The sequence below is a fragment of the Microtus oregoni genome, unplaced genomic scaffold (assembly GCF_018167655.1).
Source record: "Microtus oregoni isolate MIOR12 unplaced genomic scaffold, Mior012 000012F_ref0000307, whole genome shotgun sequence".
In the NCBI taxonomy this organism is placed as follows: domain Eukaryota; kingdom Metazoa; phylum Chordata; class Mammalia; order Rodentia; family Cricetidae; genus Microtus; species Microtus oregoni.
The window spans coordinates 7302408-7320899 of NW_024543071.1; the positions used below are offsets into that span (position 1 = coordinate 7302408).

The 18492-nt window shown below is 49.2% G+C and overlaps 1 protein-coding gene and 1 non-coding gene across 2 annotated transcripts; one reads left to right on the plus strand and one right to left on the minus strand.

Annotated features, from left to right (window-relative positions):
* The first annotated feature begins 603 nt into the window (after nucleotides 1-603).
* On the plus strand, nucleotides 604-710 carry LOC121454813. Its single transcript, XR_005975333.1, has one exon. It is a non-coding gene; the product is annotated as a U6 spliceosomal RNA (small nuclear RNA).
* An 11396-nt stretch (nucleotides 711-12106) lies between these two features.
* Adra2a (adrenoceptor alpha 2A) lies at nucleotides 12107-16083 on the minus strand. Its single transcript, XM_041661728.1, has one exon. It carries the CDS (start codon nucleotides 14870-14872, stop codon nucleotides 13481-13483), a length of 1392 nt encoding a protein of 463 aa, XP_041517662.1. The 5' UTR covers nucleotides 14873-16083; the 3' UTR covers nucleotides 12107-13480.
* Between the last annotated feature and the right edge of the window lie 2409 nt (nucleotides 16084-18492).

The following is an 18492-nucleotide window of genomic DNA, read 5'->3' on the forward strand; positions in this document are numbered from 1 at the left end:
AAGGTGGTGCAGAAATTGTAGAAGTGGCCAACCAATGACTAGTCCAGCTTGAGGCCCATACCATGAGAGTGAGCTCACCTCTGATACTGCCTGGAAGGCCAGGACCCAGAGTCTGGGGAGCCCAGAGACCTGGGACAGAACTAACATGACTGGAAAAAATAAAAATAAAAGCATTAAAAAGTCAATGAAATTATTCCTAATGATATTCTGCTAGACTCATAGACTTTAACATTTTTATTTGCCCTGTTTCAGAAATCAATGCTTTGTCCCAGCTCCTGCATTCATATGCCATCATTGTATCTTAAATATATCTGCTAATTAAATACAGAAAATGTTAAAGCATGACTGTGAGTCAGCTAAAAGAATAAACATATTTCAACAACAACAAAAATACCCTAAATCTCTCACTCTGAAGACAATCTATAGCTTTTGTTGTTAGTATGTTTTATGCTGTTATTGTCTCTATATGATCACATTATTAACCAAGAGTTTCCTCTCTGGAAAAATGAGGGACTGGCGAGGTAGCTTAGTGGATAGAGCACTTGCCACTCAAGTGTAAGGAACAAAGTTCAGATACTCAGTCCCCATAGAATGCTAGGTAGAGTGCTCGCTTCGGCAGCACATATACTAAAATTGGAACGATACAGAGAAGATTAGCATGGCCCCTGCACAAGGATGACACGCAAATTCATGAAGTGTTTCATAATTTTACCCAAAAAACTCTACCAGAGAACTCCTACAGCTGATAAATACCTTCAGTGATGTGGCAGGATACAAGATTAACTCAAAACAATCAGTACACAAAGGATAAAGAAGCTGAGAGGAAAATCAGAGAAACATCACCCTTCACGATAGCCACAAATAGCATAAAGTATCTTGGGATAACACTAACCAAGGAAGTGAAAGATCTATTTGACAAGAACTTTAAGTCTTTAAAGAAAGAAATTGAAGAGGATACCAGAAAATGGAAAGATCTGCATGCTCTTCGATTGGTAGGATTAACATAGTAAGAATGGCAATCCTATCAAAGGCAATCTATAGATTCAATGCAATCCCCATCAAAATCCCAACAAAATTCTTCACAGACCTTGAGAGAACAATAATCAACTTTATATGGAAAAACAAAAAACCCAGGATAGCCAAAACAATCCTATACAATAAAGGAACTCTCGGAGGCATTACCATCCCTGACATCAAGCTCTATTACAGAGCTACAGTAATGAGAACAGCTTGGTATTGGCATAAAAACAGAGATGTTGACTAATGGAATCAAATTGAAGACCCAGATATTAATCCACAAACCTATGAGCACCTGATTTTTGACAAAGAAACTAAAATTATACAATAGAAGAAAGAAAGTATCTTTAACAAATGGTGCTGGCATAACTGGTGTCAACATGTAGAAGAATGAAAATAGTTCATATCTATCACCATGCACAAAACTCAAGTCCAAATGGATTAAAGACCTCAATATAAATCTGGCCACACTGAACCTGATAGAAGAGAAAGTGGGAAGTAGCCTGCAACACATGGGCACAGGAGACCACTTCCTACGTATAACCCCAGTAGCACAGACAATTAGAGCAACAATGAATAAATGGGATCTCCTGAAATTGAGAAGCTTATGTAAAGCAAAGGACACTGTCAGTAAGACAAAAAGGCAACCTACTGAATGGAAGAAGTTCTTCACCAACCCCACATCAGACAAAGGTCTGATCTCCAAAATATATAAAAAACTCAAGAAACTAGACATTAAAATTCTAAATAGCCCAATTTAAAAATGGGGTACTGAAATGAACAAATTATTCTCAACAGAAGAATTTCAAATGGCCAAAAGATACTTAAGGACATGTTCAACTTCCTTAGTTATCAGGAAAATGCAAATCAAAACAACTTTGAGATACCATCTTACACCTGTCAGAATGGCTAAAATAAAAAACACCAATGATAGCTTATGCTGGAGAGGATATGGAGTAAGGGGAACACTCATCCATTGCTGGTGGAAATGCAAGCTTGTGTAACCACTTTGGAAATCAGTGTGGTGGTTCCTCAGAAAATTGGGAGTCAACCTACCTCAGGATCCAGCAAGATCCCAAGAGATGCCCAACCATACTACAAAAACATTTGTTAAACTATGTTCATAGCAGCATTATTTGTAATAGACAGAACCTGAAAATAACCTAGATGCCTCTCAATGGAAGAATAAATAAAGAAAGTGTGGCACATCTATACATTAGAGTACTACTCAGTGGTAAAAACAACAATAACATCTTTAATTTTGCAAATGGATGGAAATAAAAAAACACTACCCTGAGTGAGATAACCCAGACCCAAAAATATGAATATGGTATGTACTCACTCATTAGTGGATTCTAGCCAAAACAAAAGACATTGAGCCTATAGTTTGTGATTCTAGAGAAGCTAAGTAATAAGGTGAACCCAAAGAAAAACTTATATAGATCCTCCTGGAAGTGGGAAGCAGACAAGATCACCAGGCAAGAGTTGGGAGCATGGGGGTGGGGATGGGGTGGAGGGAAGGGGAAAGAGGGAGAAGGGGAAGGTTGGGGAGAGCTTGGGGGAGTGTTATGGTTGAGATGGGGAAAGGATGGATATGGGAGCAGGGAAGGAGATATCTTAACTGAGGGAGCCATTTTGGGGTTGGCAAGAGGCTTAGCTCTGGAGGGGTTCCCAGGAGTCCACGGTGATGACCCCAGCTAGGACCCTGGGCAGTGGAGGAGAGGGCACCTGAATTGGCCTTGTCCCATAGTCAGTATGATGACTATCTTGAATATCACCATAGAACCTTCGTCCAGCGATGGATGGAGATAGAGACAGAGACCCACATCGGAGCACTGGACTGAGCTCCCAAGGTCCAGTTGAAGAGCAGGAGGGAGAATATGAGCAAGGAAGTTAGGACCACGAGGGGTTGGTCCACCCACTGAGACAGTGTGCCTGATTTAATGGGAGCTCACCAAATCCAGCTGGACTGGGACTGAACGGCATGGAATCAAATCAGACCCTCTGAATGTGGCTGACAATTGGGGCAGACTGAGAAGCCATGATAATGGCACTGGGATTTGTCTCTACTGCATGTACTGGCTTTTTGGGATCCTAGTCTATTTGGATGCATGCCTTCCTAAGCCTGGATATAGTGGGGCGGGCCTTGGACTTCCTACAGGGCAGGCTACCTTGCCCTCTCTCAGGACTGGAGGGGGAGGGTGTATGGGGGAGTGGGAGGGAAGTGGGAGGAGGGAAGGAAGTGGAAATTTTGATTGGTATTATTTATAAAGTAATAAAAAATTAAAAAGAAAGAATGCTAGGTAGAAATGGAACCACTTGCAATCCCAGCACCGGTGGCACGGATGAGGAATCACTAAGTCCATCTGGTTGGCAGTCTAGTGGAACCCAGTGAGTTCTGAGGTCAGGGAGAGATACCGACTCCATAAGAAAGTAAAGAGCATTTGGGGAAGGTAACAAACATGGATGGATAGCATCCACACACACATGAAAACACACGCAGCCACACACATGCAGGCACACACATATACCCATGCAGTAAAAGAGAAATGTTCTATAAATATCACACGATCTGCAATTTATAATTGTTCCAAGTGGATTTGTTTTCTCTTTAAATATGTAAAATGGTCCATTATATAAACACCTCAGGGTTAGTGCTCTATTTTGGGTAAGACTTGGCTGTTTCTAGTTCCTCTCCATCTATTCCAACACACCCTCACAGTGTGTTACCACAGCAGTCTGTGTATCCTCTCCATCAGTGACAAGGCAGGGGCTAGGTCTTTTCACCTGGGAAGGTAAGAACGGAAGTAAATGCAAAGCGCCAGTAACGGACAATCACTGGCGCTACTGAGCAGCTACGTACAGCAGACACCGCCATGAACTCTCTCTGCGATTCATTGCTATGTATATGCACACACGCCATTTTACAGCTGAGAAATTAAGATGTGAAGCATAACGAGTACCCTTTGCTTCCCTTTATTTCGCATTTCTTCTCAGAACTTACACCCGGACAGGATGGGCAGGGAGCCTGGGGCGGATGCTAAGTGGAGAGCGGATCTGGGTATTTTCAGTCACAAGTCCTGGGGACCATGGGGTATGGATGCTGGAGGATGGGTGGGAGCAAGGTAGAGATCTCCACAGAGGATTCTTGAGTGTCTCTGCCCTCTGCAGAGTCCCCTCTCCAGGCAATCCTATACACTTTTTTAAGGGAGCAGAGGAAAAATATATGCAAAGAAACAGGAGCCTTATGGAGATAGAATAGTGTCACGACCAGGAGGTGGTAAAACCAGGCTAGGGTTCAGAGCAATGAAAGCACTGACCTGTTGCAGGAGACTAGTTTAGGGTGTTTTCTTAGGAACCCACGAGTCAGCATGGGTCTTGCGCAGGTCTTGAAGCTCATCCAGTCCACCCTCTCACTCTACTGGGTCACACAAGGTCTTCCAGCAGGCTGCAAGAGAAAGCCCAAGAGTTCAAACCCCTGTTGTGAATTCTCTTAAAGCACTGGCTCTGGGGGCTAATGAGGGTCCCACACAAACCTGACAGTCCAGCCCGTTCTGCCTACAACAGTTTCCTAAGAAAAGACCTCCCAGCTCCCGGAATAGAGAGGAAAGGACCAGCAACACAAGCACACCATTGCACCCAGTGCCACACACAGCCGCCCAGAGCCACACAGAGCCTAAGCCTCAAAGACCAGCTGCTTCTTGTTCAACTTACACCTGAGGAAACCACAGCACCTGTTCAAAGTAAAAACCAAAGCTACATGGCAGGACCTAGATTTCAGGTCAGGTCTTTCTAATCTGAAACTGAGCTTTAGAATGGCTGCCTTAGAAATGCATGTGTGCTATGTAGGTTTTATTGTCGATCTAACACAACCTGGAGTCACCTGGGAGATGCACAGTGAGGAATTGTCTGGATCAGATTGGCCTGTGAGCATGTCTCAGAGGGATTGTCTTGATGGTTACTTGATCCAGCCCATGTGGGTGTCACTGTTCCCTAGGCAGGGGATGCTGGACTATTTAAGAATGAAACAAGCCAGCTGAGTAAGCAAGCATCGAGGATATGCTTGTTTCTCTCTACTCTTGACTGTGAGTATTATGTGATGGACTGCCTTGGTCCCTAACTATCTACCATGACTTCCCTCGATGATGAACTATAACCTGGAATCAGAATCCAAATAAAATCTTCCCTCCCCCAGATTGATTTTATCAGATTTGTGTCATGGCAACAGAAAGGAAACAAGAATACCATTCCCTCTCAAGCTCGGGCACCTCTCTGTATGCTCTTGAGAAAGTCATCCCATTCAATCAAGTCTCAGAAGAGAAAGGATTCGGTGCAGGCAGAGAAGCAAATATAGAAAGCTATGGGATTGTGGTTTGTAGGCTGGTTTTCTTTGCTTTATGTTTAAAAACTACCTATGAGTGAGTACATTTGATAATTGTCTTTCTGTGTCTGGGTTACCTCACTCAAAATAATGTTTTTTCTTGCTCCATCCATTTTCCTGCAAAATTATGAGGACACTAAGAGAGACGACTTACATAGTTCTAATCTACATGGGAAGTAGAAAAAGACAAGATCTCCTGAGTAAATTGGGAGCATAGGGACCTTGGGGGAGGACTGAGGGGGGAGGGGGAAGGCAAGGAGGGGAGCAGAGAAAAATGTAGAGCTCAATAAAAATCAATTAAAATATCAAAAAAAGAAAGCTATGGGAAAGGCTTGTCCTGGAGCAGCGAGTTGCCTGGTTGTGGCACATAGACAGTATGTGCCCCAGGTTCCCTAAAGTAATTGAAAACAGATGACTATTCTTGAGGAGTCTAGACAAGCCGGCACTGCAGAAATAAGTTGAGACCCAGATGTGTGGCTTATCAGATCCCCAGAGGAGCCCTGGGTGGTGACACTCGGCAGATAATTTCGCCCTTTCCAGCCAATCATGACCATGCAGAGTGTGCACTGGAGTCCTCTGAATACCCCACCCACATCCCACCTCCATCCCACCTCACCCACCCGTACCTCTGTCTGAGAGTAGGTAAGGTTGCAGAGGAAACAGGAGGGAAGGGGAAGCAGCTCTCCGACCAGTTTTCCACATCTCCACGGCCAACTGGTAATTCTCCAAGGGGAGTTTTGCTTTTAGCCATAAACAGGGATCTCTGAGACCAAGAACTGCCCTGAAAGATGGCTGTTCACAGAAGTGGGTACCGTGGTTCAGGCAGAGACAGTTCTAGGTCTGCACAGAGACTGGCACTGCCAGCTGTGTGACCTCTGCAGGAGGAGGGGCGCCAGGCTCCCCTGAGCATCATCAAGTCAGCCCCCTAGAGAAGCCATTAGCATCTCTAGCTTGGATGATTGGCATACACTCCTCATCACTTCCCACCCAGCAGTCACAAGGGTTACTCCAAAGAAATCCAATCATTTCCCTCTCTCATCTGAAAAAAGCCCAATGGCTCCCACCACCTCCAGAATGAAATCTTTTATTGGCAGCTGCCTGGTCCAGCCTGCACCCTTCTCTGTTCACTCTCAACACCATACCATGCTCCCAGGGGAAACTTCATCCAGCTGCCCAAACATGAGATTCTCTGTCCCATTGAGCTCTCCCTCCCCATCTCCTTATCTGACTCATCCCATTCCGCACCTCGGCTCTCAGTCAGCTGACTCCTTCTTCTCCATGCTGGGAGCCTGTGTCTCTCATCTGCCACTGCCCTGGTGCCATTTGTATCAGTCTCCCTCACAAAGGCAGCAGCTCTGGTCCCCTTGTTCGCCTCCCCAAACTCTACCAGTTTAACTACAACTTCATGATGTAACTATTAAACGGAAGGAAGGAGAAAGTGAATCCCGTGTCTCCGTGCCTACACTCGGATCAGAGTGCCAAAACATTTCTTAGACGGTGTCCAGAGAACATGCTAACACAACTGTTGAAGACAGCCCAGAGATGAGAAGTGAGCTACAGAATTCCCTAGGCATGCAGGGATATGTGATGACATTGGCTTGAGCCAATCCCTACTTCTCTCCACCCAGACCTCAGCCTTAATGGCATTTTTTCTAAACCATTTAGTGACTGCTTCTTGGCCCCTGAAGCTCAGGAGGAGACAGGGATGATTCTCTGGGGCTCCCCAAATTGCAGAAGAGTAAGAGGATGTGTGGGCGTGTGCACACCTATCTGTCTGTATGTCTGTGGACACACACAAATGCACACACAGTGAGCCATGCTCATGACAATATGGAGACAGTCTCTCACATCCGCAAAAGAGAAGGAAAGATCTGTTATTTTCTTTACAGTTAGCTGCTCAGTGATGCCAGCGACTGGCCCACCGTCAAAGCATGGGAGTTAGGCAGGTGGCCTCACCCCAGCTCATGTCCCAAAGAGCTATTGTGCTGCCTCGTCCTGGTTTCAGGTCTAATAGTAAATTCTCTGCCCTTGCCTCTTCCATGGGTCACCTGAGCTGGGTCCTGAAAGGCTGACCCCAGGAGCTTTCTGTCATCTCTGAGTCTGCAGTGAGGGCTGCCACCAGCAGCATTAGCAAAGAGGCAAGGGTGGAGAGTCTCTGCTTCTCTCCCTACCCAAAGGCAGCCTGGCTAAGGCCTCCCATCAGCGGAGCCTGCCAGCACCTTCCTCGCGGTCTCAGTAGAGGTAGTTTGGTCAGCAACTCTCTTGCCCATTCGGCCTAAGGATGCTGAATGTCCCCTGCTCCCACTGACCCTTAGAGGTGTCTCTCAACCCTACCTGCATCTTGTGAACAATGCTTCAGTCTCCCTTCAGCACCCCTTCTCGGTGTACCATCTGCTTTTTGCTCCTAATCCAAATTGCAAAAAGAGGTCCTCCATTTCTAGCTTTGACCATGCTGGAAAGAGCACTAGCAACTCCAGCGGTCTGGTCTCCCTCTTTCCCTGGAATTCCTTGTAGATGGATAACTCTTCACTTTCATAGAAAGCAGGAAAGTATGGGTGATAAAGAAAATGGCACTGAGAACTAGTGTCCTCCTGTCCAAAATGCTCACATCCATATCTGCTGATCTAGCTCCATGCTGTTACCCTGGTCAAGAGCAACTCTCTGGCTATGAAAGCCTGCTCTAAGCTTGGGAAGCGGCTCCTTGCACTTAGAATTGGTGAGTCAGTTTCACGCTCCCCTGGCTCTCCCTTTGCAATGTCCTCCCGCATGTCCACCTTCAATATTCTAGATCTTTCAGCCCAGACAAGTCAGGTGGCCCTATGTATCCACACACATGGAAAGCACATGCATGCACAGACTCATTCATACATGTGCACTTGAGTGTACACACACCCATTATGCCCATGTAATCACATACATATACTCACATGTGTACACACGTGCACAGGCAAGCTTAACCCACATCTGTCAATCACAGCACAACTCCAACCCCTTAAGGAGTACAGTACTCTAGGGATATCTGTCCTCCATAAGAAAAGGACCTGTCCCTACATGTGCCTCGCCCAACAGAAACAGGAGAGAACAGATTTAGAATTTTATACCATCTTAAAATGGATCAGCAGAAAAGCCCCCCAGAGATCCCTGAGCCAAGTGTCCCTGCAAACATGGATCACTACAGTTTGTGAAACACAACACAACATGTCACCAAAGAGACCTGTCAAAATTACATTATATGGACTGAATATACTGTATTTGTGTAATTAGAAATACACACACACACACACACACACACCACCACCACCACCACCAGCACCAACACCAACACCACTACCACCACCACAACAACAACAAAATGTAAAGAAAAAGGGGCCATGAATTTGAAACAACAACAACAAAAAAGCATGGAGGGGTGGTACATGGAAGAGGTTGGAGAGAGAAAGGGAATAGGGAAATGATTTAATTATAATCAAAATTTATTTTTGAAAGACACTATGTAAGTAATAAATAGATTAATAAGTAACAGGTGACAAGTAGTGACAGGTGGATGAGAGACCTAAAGTTGATGCTTTATGATGGATGTTTGATAGATAACGGATGGATACCTAGATACATGGGGAGACCAGAGACAGATTTAATTAGCTCCACAGAACACATGTCGAAATAACACTAGACCAATCGATGAGTTTCTTTTTGCAATCCCACAAAGACATGGGCTCAAGGTCACATAGCTAGCCAAAAGCGAAATTAGAACTAGAAACCCAACTTCCTGATAGTGCATCTACTTTCTTTCCAACAGGCCCTGTTCCTTTTCCTGTGTCCAACTCCAAATCCCAGGATTCTGTCGATTGAAGGGATTGATCTTATTTCCAAACCGAACCCTGGTGTTTGTGACTCTGTGCAGTACTATGGCCTGGCTCCCATTGCAGGCACATCCTCTCCTGAGGATGGTGTTTGTGACGGCAGTGACATGGCCTGGCTCCCGCTACAGGTACACCCTTTCCTCAGGGTCTTTCCTTGGGTCCACTTGGAGATTGCTAGGGCCCAAGGTAGGGTAAATGAGGCCTAGTTCTGGAGAGAATGGGGTTCTGGGGTACTGGATAAGGAAAACAACCTTTATGACAGATATCTTGAGTAGGGGACAGGAGCTGGCCTTGCCAACCCCAAGAATGGACTGTTGAAATCAAAGCCAAGGTCTTGGCTGGGCCTAGAAGTCCACGACCTGACAGCTCATGTGCTAGAACTAGAGTCAATTCTCATGTCCTGACCTCAGCCAGGACTCAGAGCCCAGCCCTCACCTCCTCCCCAAACCTCTCCTTCTGCTGTGCCCATGCCTCCTCCGGCCACTCCTCTATGGCCTTCTAACAAGCCGCATGGACCCATCTTGTCTTCTGCAACTCTGAAGCTCACTGACGGTGGCGAAGACCCTTCTGCTAGCTCCCACAGGAGCAAAGGCTGGCCACACAGTGCATGCCAGAAAGGAGAACCACCATACAGCACCCAGCACGGTGCCTGATGCAGAGCAGGTACTGGTCGGTGTTGGGTGTTCTCAGCAGCCTTCCACATTCTATAGCCAAACAGAATCTATGGTATAGATAGGTGGTAACCAACAGGGAGTCAGGGCAAGGCAGGGGTGGAATAAGCCTGGGATGATGCCTAACTTGTCAGCTCTCAGGATCTCTGCTTAGGCAGTGTGGGAGCGGAAGGGGCTCAAGCTACATCTGGGCTCTCAAATGCAGATTAAATTGAGTCATGGAAAAGGGAAAGTCTGAACCATGTTATTGCTACCTTACCTGAGTCCTTGAACAAAGCCTTGTGGGAGGTGATCATGCAACTGCCCAAACTAAAATGAGGGTCTTACCCTCCCTGAAACCCATTGCCCTCACAGCGAGGAATCTGGTCAGACCCAACAGTTTTACAGCCCAAGAACACTGCGTGAAATAGTGCCAACACTCTTGGCTCAGAGAAGAGCCAGGGGCTATGGACAGAAGATGTAGGGCCATTTCCAATCTTCACCCACACTCACCCCCACATACGCCTTCACAAACCATGGCTTGAGCCCTTTAAAATGAACAGCAGGTCCAGCTGTGAATTCAGATGCCCAGGAGTCTAGCATGGGCTCCAGCCCCTTTGTCCTCATTTTCTAGACTGAACCCATTTCTAAGACTTCTCTGCTAGTGTCTTGGATGGGAGATGCCACAATACCAGACCCTCTGCACACACCACTGCCTTCACTGTTCCCTCTAGGCTGCAGCTAGCCTCTGTGGATACAGCAAGTGGGACAGATTCAAGCCGACAGTGAGCTGGGTGTCTATCTGCCTCTATGCCTGGGTCACACAGCTCTGGTGCTGGAGGCCTGCCAAGCTGGCCTATTGTCTGGCACTATTTCCCTTTAGGGCAATGGGTGCCCTAGAATAGAAAGATTGCAGTCTGGGTGAGGTAGAGTGGGAACAAGCCTCAGTAGCCAACCAGGGAGCCAGCCTTGGTACCACAGCACTGGGGGTGATTTGTGAAGCCCCTCAACGAGGGTTACGGGAGTCAAGTGCCTGCCTTTGTCTTCCTCCCCTAGGCTCCCCAGTCCTGGGTCTCCTCCCAGGGCCACCTACTGCCCATCCTTGCACACACACCCTCACCATAGGCATGATGCTGCCAGAGCATCCAGAAGGCACTTAGCATCCACTGTTGGAGCACGCAGAGTTGGTCACACAAGCTACAGATGGCCGTAGTGGCCGTACTTACAAAATTTTCTCTCCCACCGAAAGCACATTCTGTCATTTGTATTTATCCCTCAAACCCTCTCTCTCCACACCAAGGTCTCTTCACGCAGCGACCACAGGAGGCCTTCCTCACAATCCTACATAGGGCCCAGAAGCTAGCTCCCTACCCCAGGGCAGCCGGAAGCCAGTGCTCCACTGTCCACACCTGTGGGATCCCAAGCACGTTACTTCCACAGGCCTGTCTCCTCAGCTGTGTGGTAAGGTGGGATTGCCAGGTTCCTAAGGCTCTTGGCGAATTAAAGTACTATCATCTATAACCTTCTTTGTGAGGGTCTCGAACCCTCAGAAGTGAAGGGCAGATGTTGACGCGAGAGACCTACAACAAGGATGCATGTTCTGTCGAGAATCTAAGCCACCAACTAACATAGTAGTCGGTGCCTCTAGCAAGCTCAGCATTGCTGTTAGCCCATTTTACCATACGATGTACTTTTTCAAGTGTATTCCAGACTTTCATATGCACATATCACACTTTGGGATAGATAAGTGCTTCGGGGCATATAGACACATTCAGGTACGTGCGTATTGCACACTCAGGGTATCTACACTGTGTGTGCAATGCTCGTACATTCAGAGGCGTGTCAACACCACAACTATGGAAACTCTGGGGTTAAGGGCACAGACCCTTCGACCAGATGAAATGGAATATGATGAACTCACACACCGCTTAGCCCTGGGAAAGCCAGCTGCCCTGTGCACTGTGTTTCTTTACCTGTAAAACGGGACTAACAGCAGCACTTACCGCACAGCGCTCTTGGAAAGAGTCAAGAAGGCAATGCTTAGGACAGTCACCTCGTGGCTGGCATGGGAGGAACACACGCTTTGCAGTTTGTTATTGTGCAGGGGTGTAGAGACAATTTACAATGTGTAGCTTATAGGGAATCCCAGAGTTCAAAGACTTGAAGCTTCAATCACCAGACAGGAGAGCCACTTAATCCATGTTTATTTCACATTTGATCTGTAAACTTTATTTTTTTAAAAAAAAATCCACTGTCATAAGCAACAAGTGCTGACATTTAGTTTTCTAAATCAGAGCACAGGCCTTCCTATCCACCCAAAATAAGTAGAAACCCTGCTGTAAACACAAAGTCTCTGCCTTCCTCCCTGACTCTGGCAATTCATTAGTGACATGATCTCAACCAGAAAAGCAGGGGGGAGGGAACACTTTCCTACCTAAGAGCTCTTGGGGTTTGGCACTGTACAGTGTGGCAGGCCCATTTGTCTTCTCACTGTTTACCTTGTGCAAATTGTATCAGGTTTGTTTCTTCCGCATAATTTCCACTCCTGTGTGGCTAAAATCAGCAGCTGAAAGATTCCCTCTTAGATGGCTCTTTCTGGGGGAGGGGCGGCACACATACAATCTAGAAACATACATATTCTTCTCCAAGCCTTGGCCCCAGAGTAGTGGGGATCCACAGAGACGGTTTCAAAGTGAGTTACTGGGGCAAGCGGTGCCTCAGAAGATAATGGCTTCATACACAGGGCTGATGCAAGGCGGAAGGTTCATTTCCTTCTGTCTTGGTCCATCGCTCTAATATTTACATAGGAAAAGGCAATTATGCTGTCAGGCACGGGTGGGAGGAGGGGGAGGAACATGAACAGAAACCCTTTCCCTGTCAGGAAATCTCAAAGCAGGTCTGTGTCCAAGGGACTGTCACCAGTTACTGGTAAAAAGCACTGACAGCGACATAATACTAGAAAAGGGCTTGCTTCGAGAAGGAGCTTGGTCTGGACCAGGTTAGCCACTGGAGAGCATCTCCACGGCCATGATTTCAACATCACACCAATGCCAACACTGAAGACTTCAAAGTATGATATCAAAAATAATGTATATTTACAGTGGGGGTGGGGAGAGCAGGCAGGGCTGCCCTGAATGGATTTTTAAAGGGGGGGGGGGGGGTTGGGGAAGTGTTAATTAGCCCGGGCTAGGAAACCTTGATTCATTAACCCTTTGGCAGCCATGCCTTCTCTAGTACTGCGCTTGCTCTGAAGAGTTTGGGAGAGTCAGACTGGTGGAGAGGGTGGCAATGTCTTTAGGAAACAATACTGATCGGGTAGCCCCTAGAAAATGGCTGTGGGTGGAGAGCAACCGAAACAACCACCAAAAGGCGCATTGTCCCTCTCAGCCAGAACTTTACACATGTAACAAAAGGTGCCCTCAAACACCACGGGGCTCCCTCCTAGTTAGATAACACACGGAGCAGGTAGGTCCTGGGTTTCAGAGTGCTGGGGCTGCATGCACAGACGCGCCCCCTCGAAGCCCGGGCCCTGCATCAAACAAGCGTCTGTAAGCAGGGCACATCCCACTAGCTCACACGATGCGCTTTCTGTCCCCGCGGCAGAGGATCTTCTTGAAGGCGCGGCGGAAGTCGTGGTTGAAGATGGTGTAGATGACCGGGTTCAGCGAGCTGTTGCAGTAGCCGAACCAGAAGAAGAAGTTGAAGAGCTGGTAGGGCACGGGGCAGCCGACCGCTATGAGTGTATAAGTGAAAAAGAACGGGAACCAACACACCACGAACACGCCGATGACCACTGCCAGCACGAACGTGAAGCGCTTCTCGCGGTTTTGCCGCCCGCGCCAGCGCGACGCTTTGGCACCGCGCTCCTCTCCAGGCCCGGACCCAGCAGTCCCAGGCCCCGCGGCCCCAGGCCCGCGCCGAGGCAGACTGTCTCCCGGCTTCACCTGGCTCGCCCGGGTCTTGCCCTTGGCCCGGGGACCGCGCTCGGGTCTACGGAGTCCCGGGGGCCGCTCGGCATGCTCGGACGACGAACTCTCCTCTAGGTCCAGTGCATCCCCGTCGCGGGACCCAGCGGGCGCAGGCTCCCCCGGGGCACCGTTAAGCTGGGTGGGGAGAGGCTCGGCCTCGGCTCCTGCGGGGCCCGCTCCGCGTTCCGGGCCCAGGCCGTTGGGCCTGCGATCGGCGCCCCCAGCTGGCGCGGAACAAGCGTCTGGACCCCGGCGGCTGGGCGGCACGCGGGTGCGACGCTTGGCAATCTGATAGATACGCACATAGACCAGGATCATGATGAGGCAAGGCGCGAAGAAGGAACCGATGGACGACGAGATGACATACCACTTCTGGTCATTGATCTTGCAGCTTGGTTCTGCCGGCTGCTGGCCGCCTCCAGCGCCCTTCTTCTCTATGGAGATGAGGGGCGGGAAGGAGATGACGGCCGAGATGACCCACACGGTGACGATGATGGCCTTGATCCGGCGTGGTGTGCGCTTCAGGTTGTACTCGATGGCCTGTGTGATGGACCAGTAGCGGTCCAGGCTGATGGCGCACAGGTGCACTATGGACGACGTGCAAAAGAGCACGTCGAGAGCCAAGTAGATCTCGCACCACACCTTACCAAAGTACCAGTAGCCCATAACCTCGTTGGCCAAAGAAAAGGGAATGACCAGCGTGGCCACCAGGATGTCCGCTGAGGCCAGAGACACCAGGAAGAGGTTTTGGGGCGCTTTAAGTGCACGACTGGTGAACACTGCAATAATAACCAGCACGTTGCCAAACACCGTGAACAGCATCAACAGGCCAGCCAGGCACACCAGAGTCAGTGTCACCTGCAGGGAGTAAGGGGTGGCCCGGGTGCCGCCCCCGGGCGCCTCAGTCCCGTTCCAGCTCGTGTTGCCAGAGTCCGGCTGCAGGGAGCCCATGGGCGCAAAGCTGCCCTCAGCCAGAGGCTGCTCCTGGCGGAACATGAACGCGGGTGCCGGTTCTCCTGGGCCTGCTGCCAGCTGCCTTCCGGCCCCGCGTCCGTGGGTCCTCCTCTTCCTCCGGCACGCGGACCGTCCCGCCGTGCCTCACATAGGGAGCCCAGGCCCAAGCTGGGGGACCGCTAGTTGTCCATGAACTAGTGCCCACGAACTGGCACGGGCTGGTCCACCGCTCTGGGTGGGTGCCTTCTCTTTTCCAGCTCCCCAACCCAGCCAAGTTTGTTTCTAAGAGGCAGGATAGAGTAGGGCCAGCTGGCAGTTAGAGATTTAATTCTTCAAGAAAAAAGAAAAGAAATCATCGGTGGCCTGATGACTTGGAAAGATGTCAGAAAATTATACAAATGTATTTAAATAGACATCTATACCTTGACTCTTGAGCTGAGAGAAAGCAGGAAGTCTTACCCCAAAAGGCAGCCAAGGGGTGTTGGTGAGGGTTCAGGGTCCTAGGTCGGTCTTCTTATACCCTCGAAGCGATTTCCGATTCTGTTGCTGCCCCCCAGGAGCGGTGGAGCGGGCTGGGCCGGACCTCGGGCGAGGGCGCAGACTCTGCTTCCTCTTGGAGAGCCACGGGACTTCCAAAGTTGTGCGCCCTGCTGGGGCTGGGACGCAGCGCACTGAGCTCGGGGGGCGGCAGCGGCGGGATGAAGGGTGTGGGGGCCGCATGAAGGCACCCCCCCCTCCCGTCCTCAGGGCCAAGCTAGGTGAGCGATTGACTCTCCGGAAGCCGCGGCCAAGCAAGGGTGGCTGCTAACCGCCAGCTGGGTGGGCTCTGAACGCAGCAGACCCGGCAGGGGTCCGAAGACCTTTGGAGTTTTAGCAGGACTTGGGGCTGAAGGCGCTGGGCTGGCTGGGCGGCGTGCACCGGCTGCTGGGCGTCTGCACAGAAGCGCTGCTCCGCCGCTCTACTGTGCACTGGTTTTATAGTCCCAGGATGAAGCCGGCGTTGCCGAGCAGCCAGCGTCAGCCCCCACGTGGGAAGCCGACCCTCCTCCGCCCCTCGCGCCTTCCCTACTCAGGTCTAGAGCCCGCACTCGCCTCGGACCCCAGAGAGCGCTGCCTCGCAGGCTGTACTGGCCTTTTGGGAAGGCAGGTACCGTGAACAAGGGGCTTTAAGAGAGAGCCTAAGGAGTGGGGAGCGGCCCCTGCTGGGAGTTGGCCGCGCAGCTCCGGGCGGGCCAGGAGACAGTAACACCCAGGAGTACACCGATCTAACTGGGTTCTAGCAGTAAAGGGTACCAGGGTGCTGGGACCCGAATTAGGAGACGGAGCCGCAGCGTCGTGTAGGGGTCGCTGGCGAAGCAGCCCCGCCCCAGCCAGGCAGGTGTTCCTGGTGGTGGCCGGGATGAAAAAGATCCTGGAGAGATAAGCATGTGCAGGTTCCTATGGAACCGCTGAAGCGGAATGGACAACACCCGCGCGTGAGCGGACCAGGCCTGACTTATTCATACTTGGGGAAGAGAAAGCCACATATCCTTACAGCCACAGAGCTATCTGCGGGAAGTTCGTGGGCTGGGGTCTGCACTGCGCCCCCTTGAAGGGCAGTGGGGAAGGGTCCTGGAGGCGTAGGCCCTGAGCCGTGACAGAACGAGAGCGCACTGACACCTGCTGGCCACCGAACGTCACGGCTGGGCAGCAACTTGAGGCTGTTTCTAGTCCTTTCCTGTATCTTCTGTCTTGGGGCAAATCTGGATCTAAGCTCAATAGGAAAAATAGAAAAAACAAAAAGAACCAAGATTTTAAACTGCACTGTATCATGTTGCAGAAATCTTCGCGTTGTATGTGTCTACCTCCAAAGAGAGCGAGGCTCGAACCTTCTACAGATGGCAAGGGAATCTTGCGCCCTCCTCTCTGTTGGCTTTAAACTGCTGGGAACCCTGAAGCATTTGTTGAGGCACAGATATTTTATGAAGAGCTAGAAAAGAGGAGCGTCAGGACATCATCAGTAGATGTAAGCCTTAATCATGCTGTTTAAATCGGTACATTTTGTGTGCATGTCTTATAGCATCACACTGTAGTCCACAAATGTACACAATTATTTGTTAATCAAAAATGTTTTTTATGTTTATGGAAATATTAACTTCCCTGATTTGGTCACTACATGTTGTGAATAAAACTGAATTAACATACAGCATCTCACACATTTGTACAATTAAAAGAAAAAAATTTAAGTTAAACTCTACCCCACTTACATGTACCTTTCCCTCACACCCTAACACACACACAACCTGCACAACATCTTTCACTAGGGGCAGGGTGCTAGCCAAGGAAGAGAGGGAATTTGCATGCTCTCTCTGATTAGAATGTAGGAGCATGGGAGTTGATCGAGGTTTCCAAGCACGCTGGATGTCGGTAGCACAGGATTCACTGTGCCATCTGCACTCCAGATGAGCAGCAGGCAGATCGTGAAGGCAGGAGAGCAGGAAATGTCAATAGGGTGGCCATACGACCTAAAGAAACATCTGTCATACTTCAGAGGTTACCAAATCAAATGCCATATGCTGTCATTCAAGCCTAGATTCCAAGCTCTGACATTACCGAGCAGGCTCAGGTCTGGCTGAGGACTGTGGGCTAAATGAATGACCTTGGCCATCAGTTCCAACTCCAGCTGATGGTTTCATCCCTGACCAATAACATGATATTTGACGATGCTAAGTATTTCTCAGATGTCTCTTGAGTTCAGCACCTTTACTCCCCAATACTTCCCCCAGTAGAGAGCCTCTGCTCCTGTCTTCTTGCTGAGACTTTCTCAGCCTCTCAAGAAAACCAAGAAGGCTAACCTAACTGTCCCCTCTCTGTTGAGACTCTTGTTCCCTGTCGTCTCCTACATCTCTGCTCCGAGCCTCTTGGCAAGACATTGCAAATGTGTTCATTTGGAAATGTGACTGAAAGTGGGCAGCAGGAAGTATCCAAATAATGTGAAGATTTTTATAAAGCCAATTAAAGCTACAAAAAAGAATGAGCTCAGGTTGAGAATTGCAGCCTGGATCTCAGATGTGCAGACTTCTAGAGTGGTGGTGCAGACCCCACGGGAGCTGAAGCAGATCACACAGCAGAGTTGGTGCTTGAGGGAGATCCCTCCGTGGACATACCCATGAAGGTCAATAACTATTAGTAAAAATAAATACCAAAATACCACATCTGAGCACTGGCCACAGGCCAGGCACAATGCTAAGCAGCTTATAAGATATATATACTATTTTGTTCGATCATTTGCTTATATAAATGGGGAAAACAAAGGTCCGAAAGGCTAAGTACATTGTCAGCCTTTTACTGGGCTGTTTCCTGAATGTAAGCCCAAGAATTTTCCACCACCATTCCACCAACTGAGGCTGTGCCCTCAGAAGACCGGCAAAGACTCATCCAGAGAATGTTGAGCTATGGGTGCTGCTCAGGGTGGGGGTCCTTCAGTAGCATGTACGAAACCGTGGGTTCAATCCTCCACACCACTGTACAACCTAAGTGGGGCAGTACATTCCTGTAACCCAGTGCTCGGGAGATGGGGGCATGCAGGGCACATGTGGGGTAGTGTGTCACTCACTCTACATCTAATGCTCGCTGTCCTGACACAGCATCATACATAGTCTATGGGAGACTGCACATTTCTC

Bases quoted from the DNA above. Each gene is read 5' to 3' on its own strand.
- Adra2a (XM_041661728.1), bottom strand. From the start codon at position 14,872: ATGTTCCGCCAGGAGCAGCCTCTGGCTGAGGGCAGCTTTGCGCCCATG.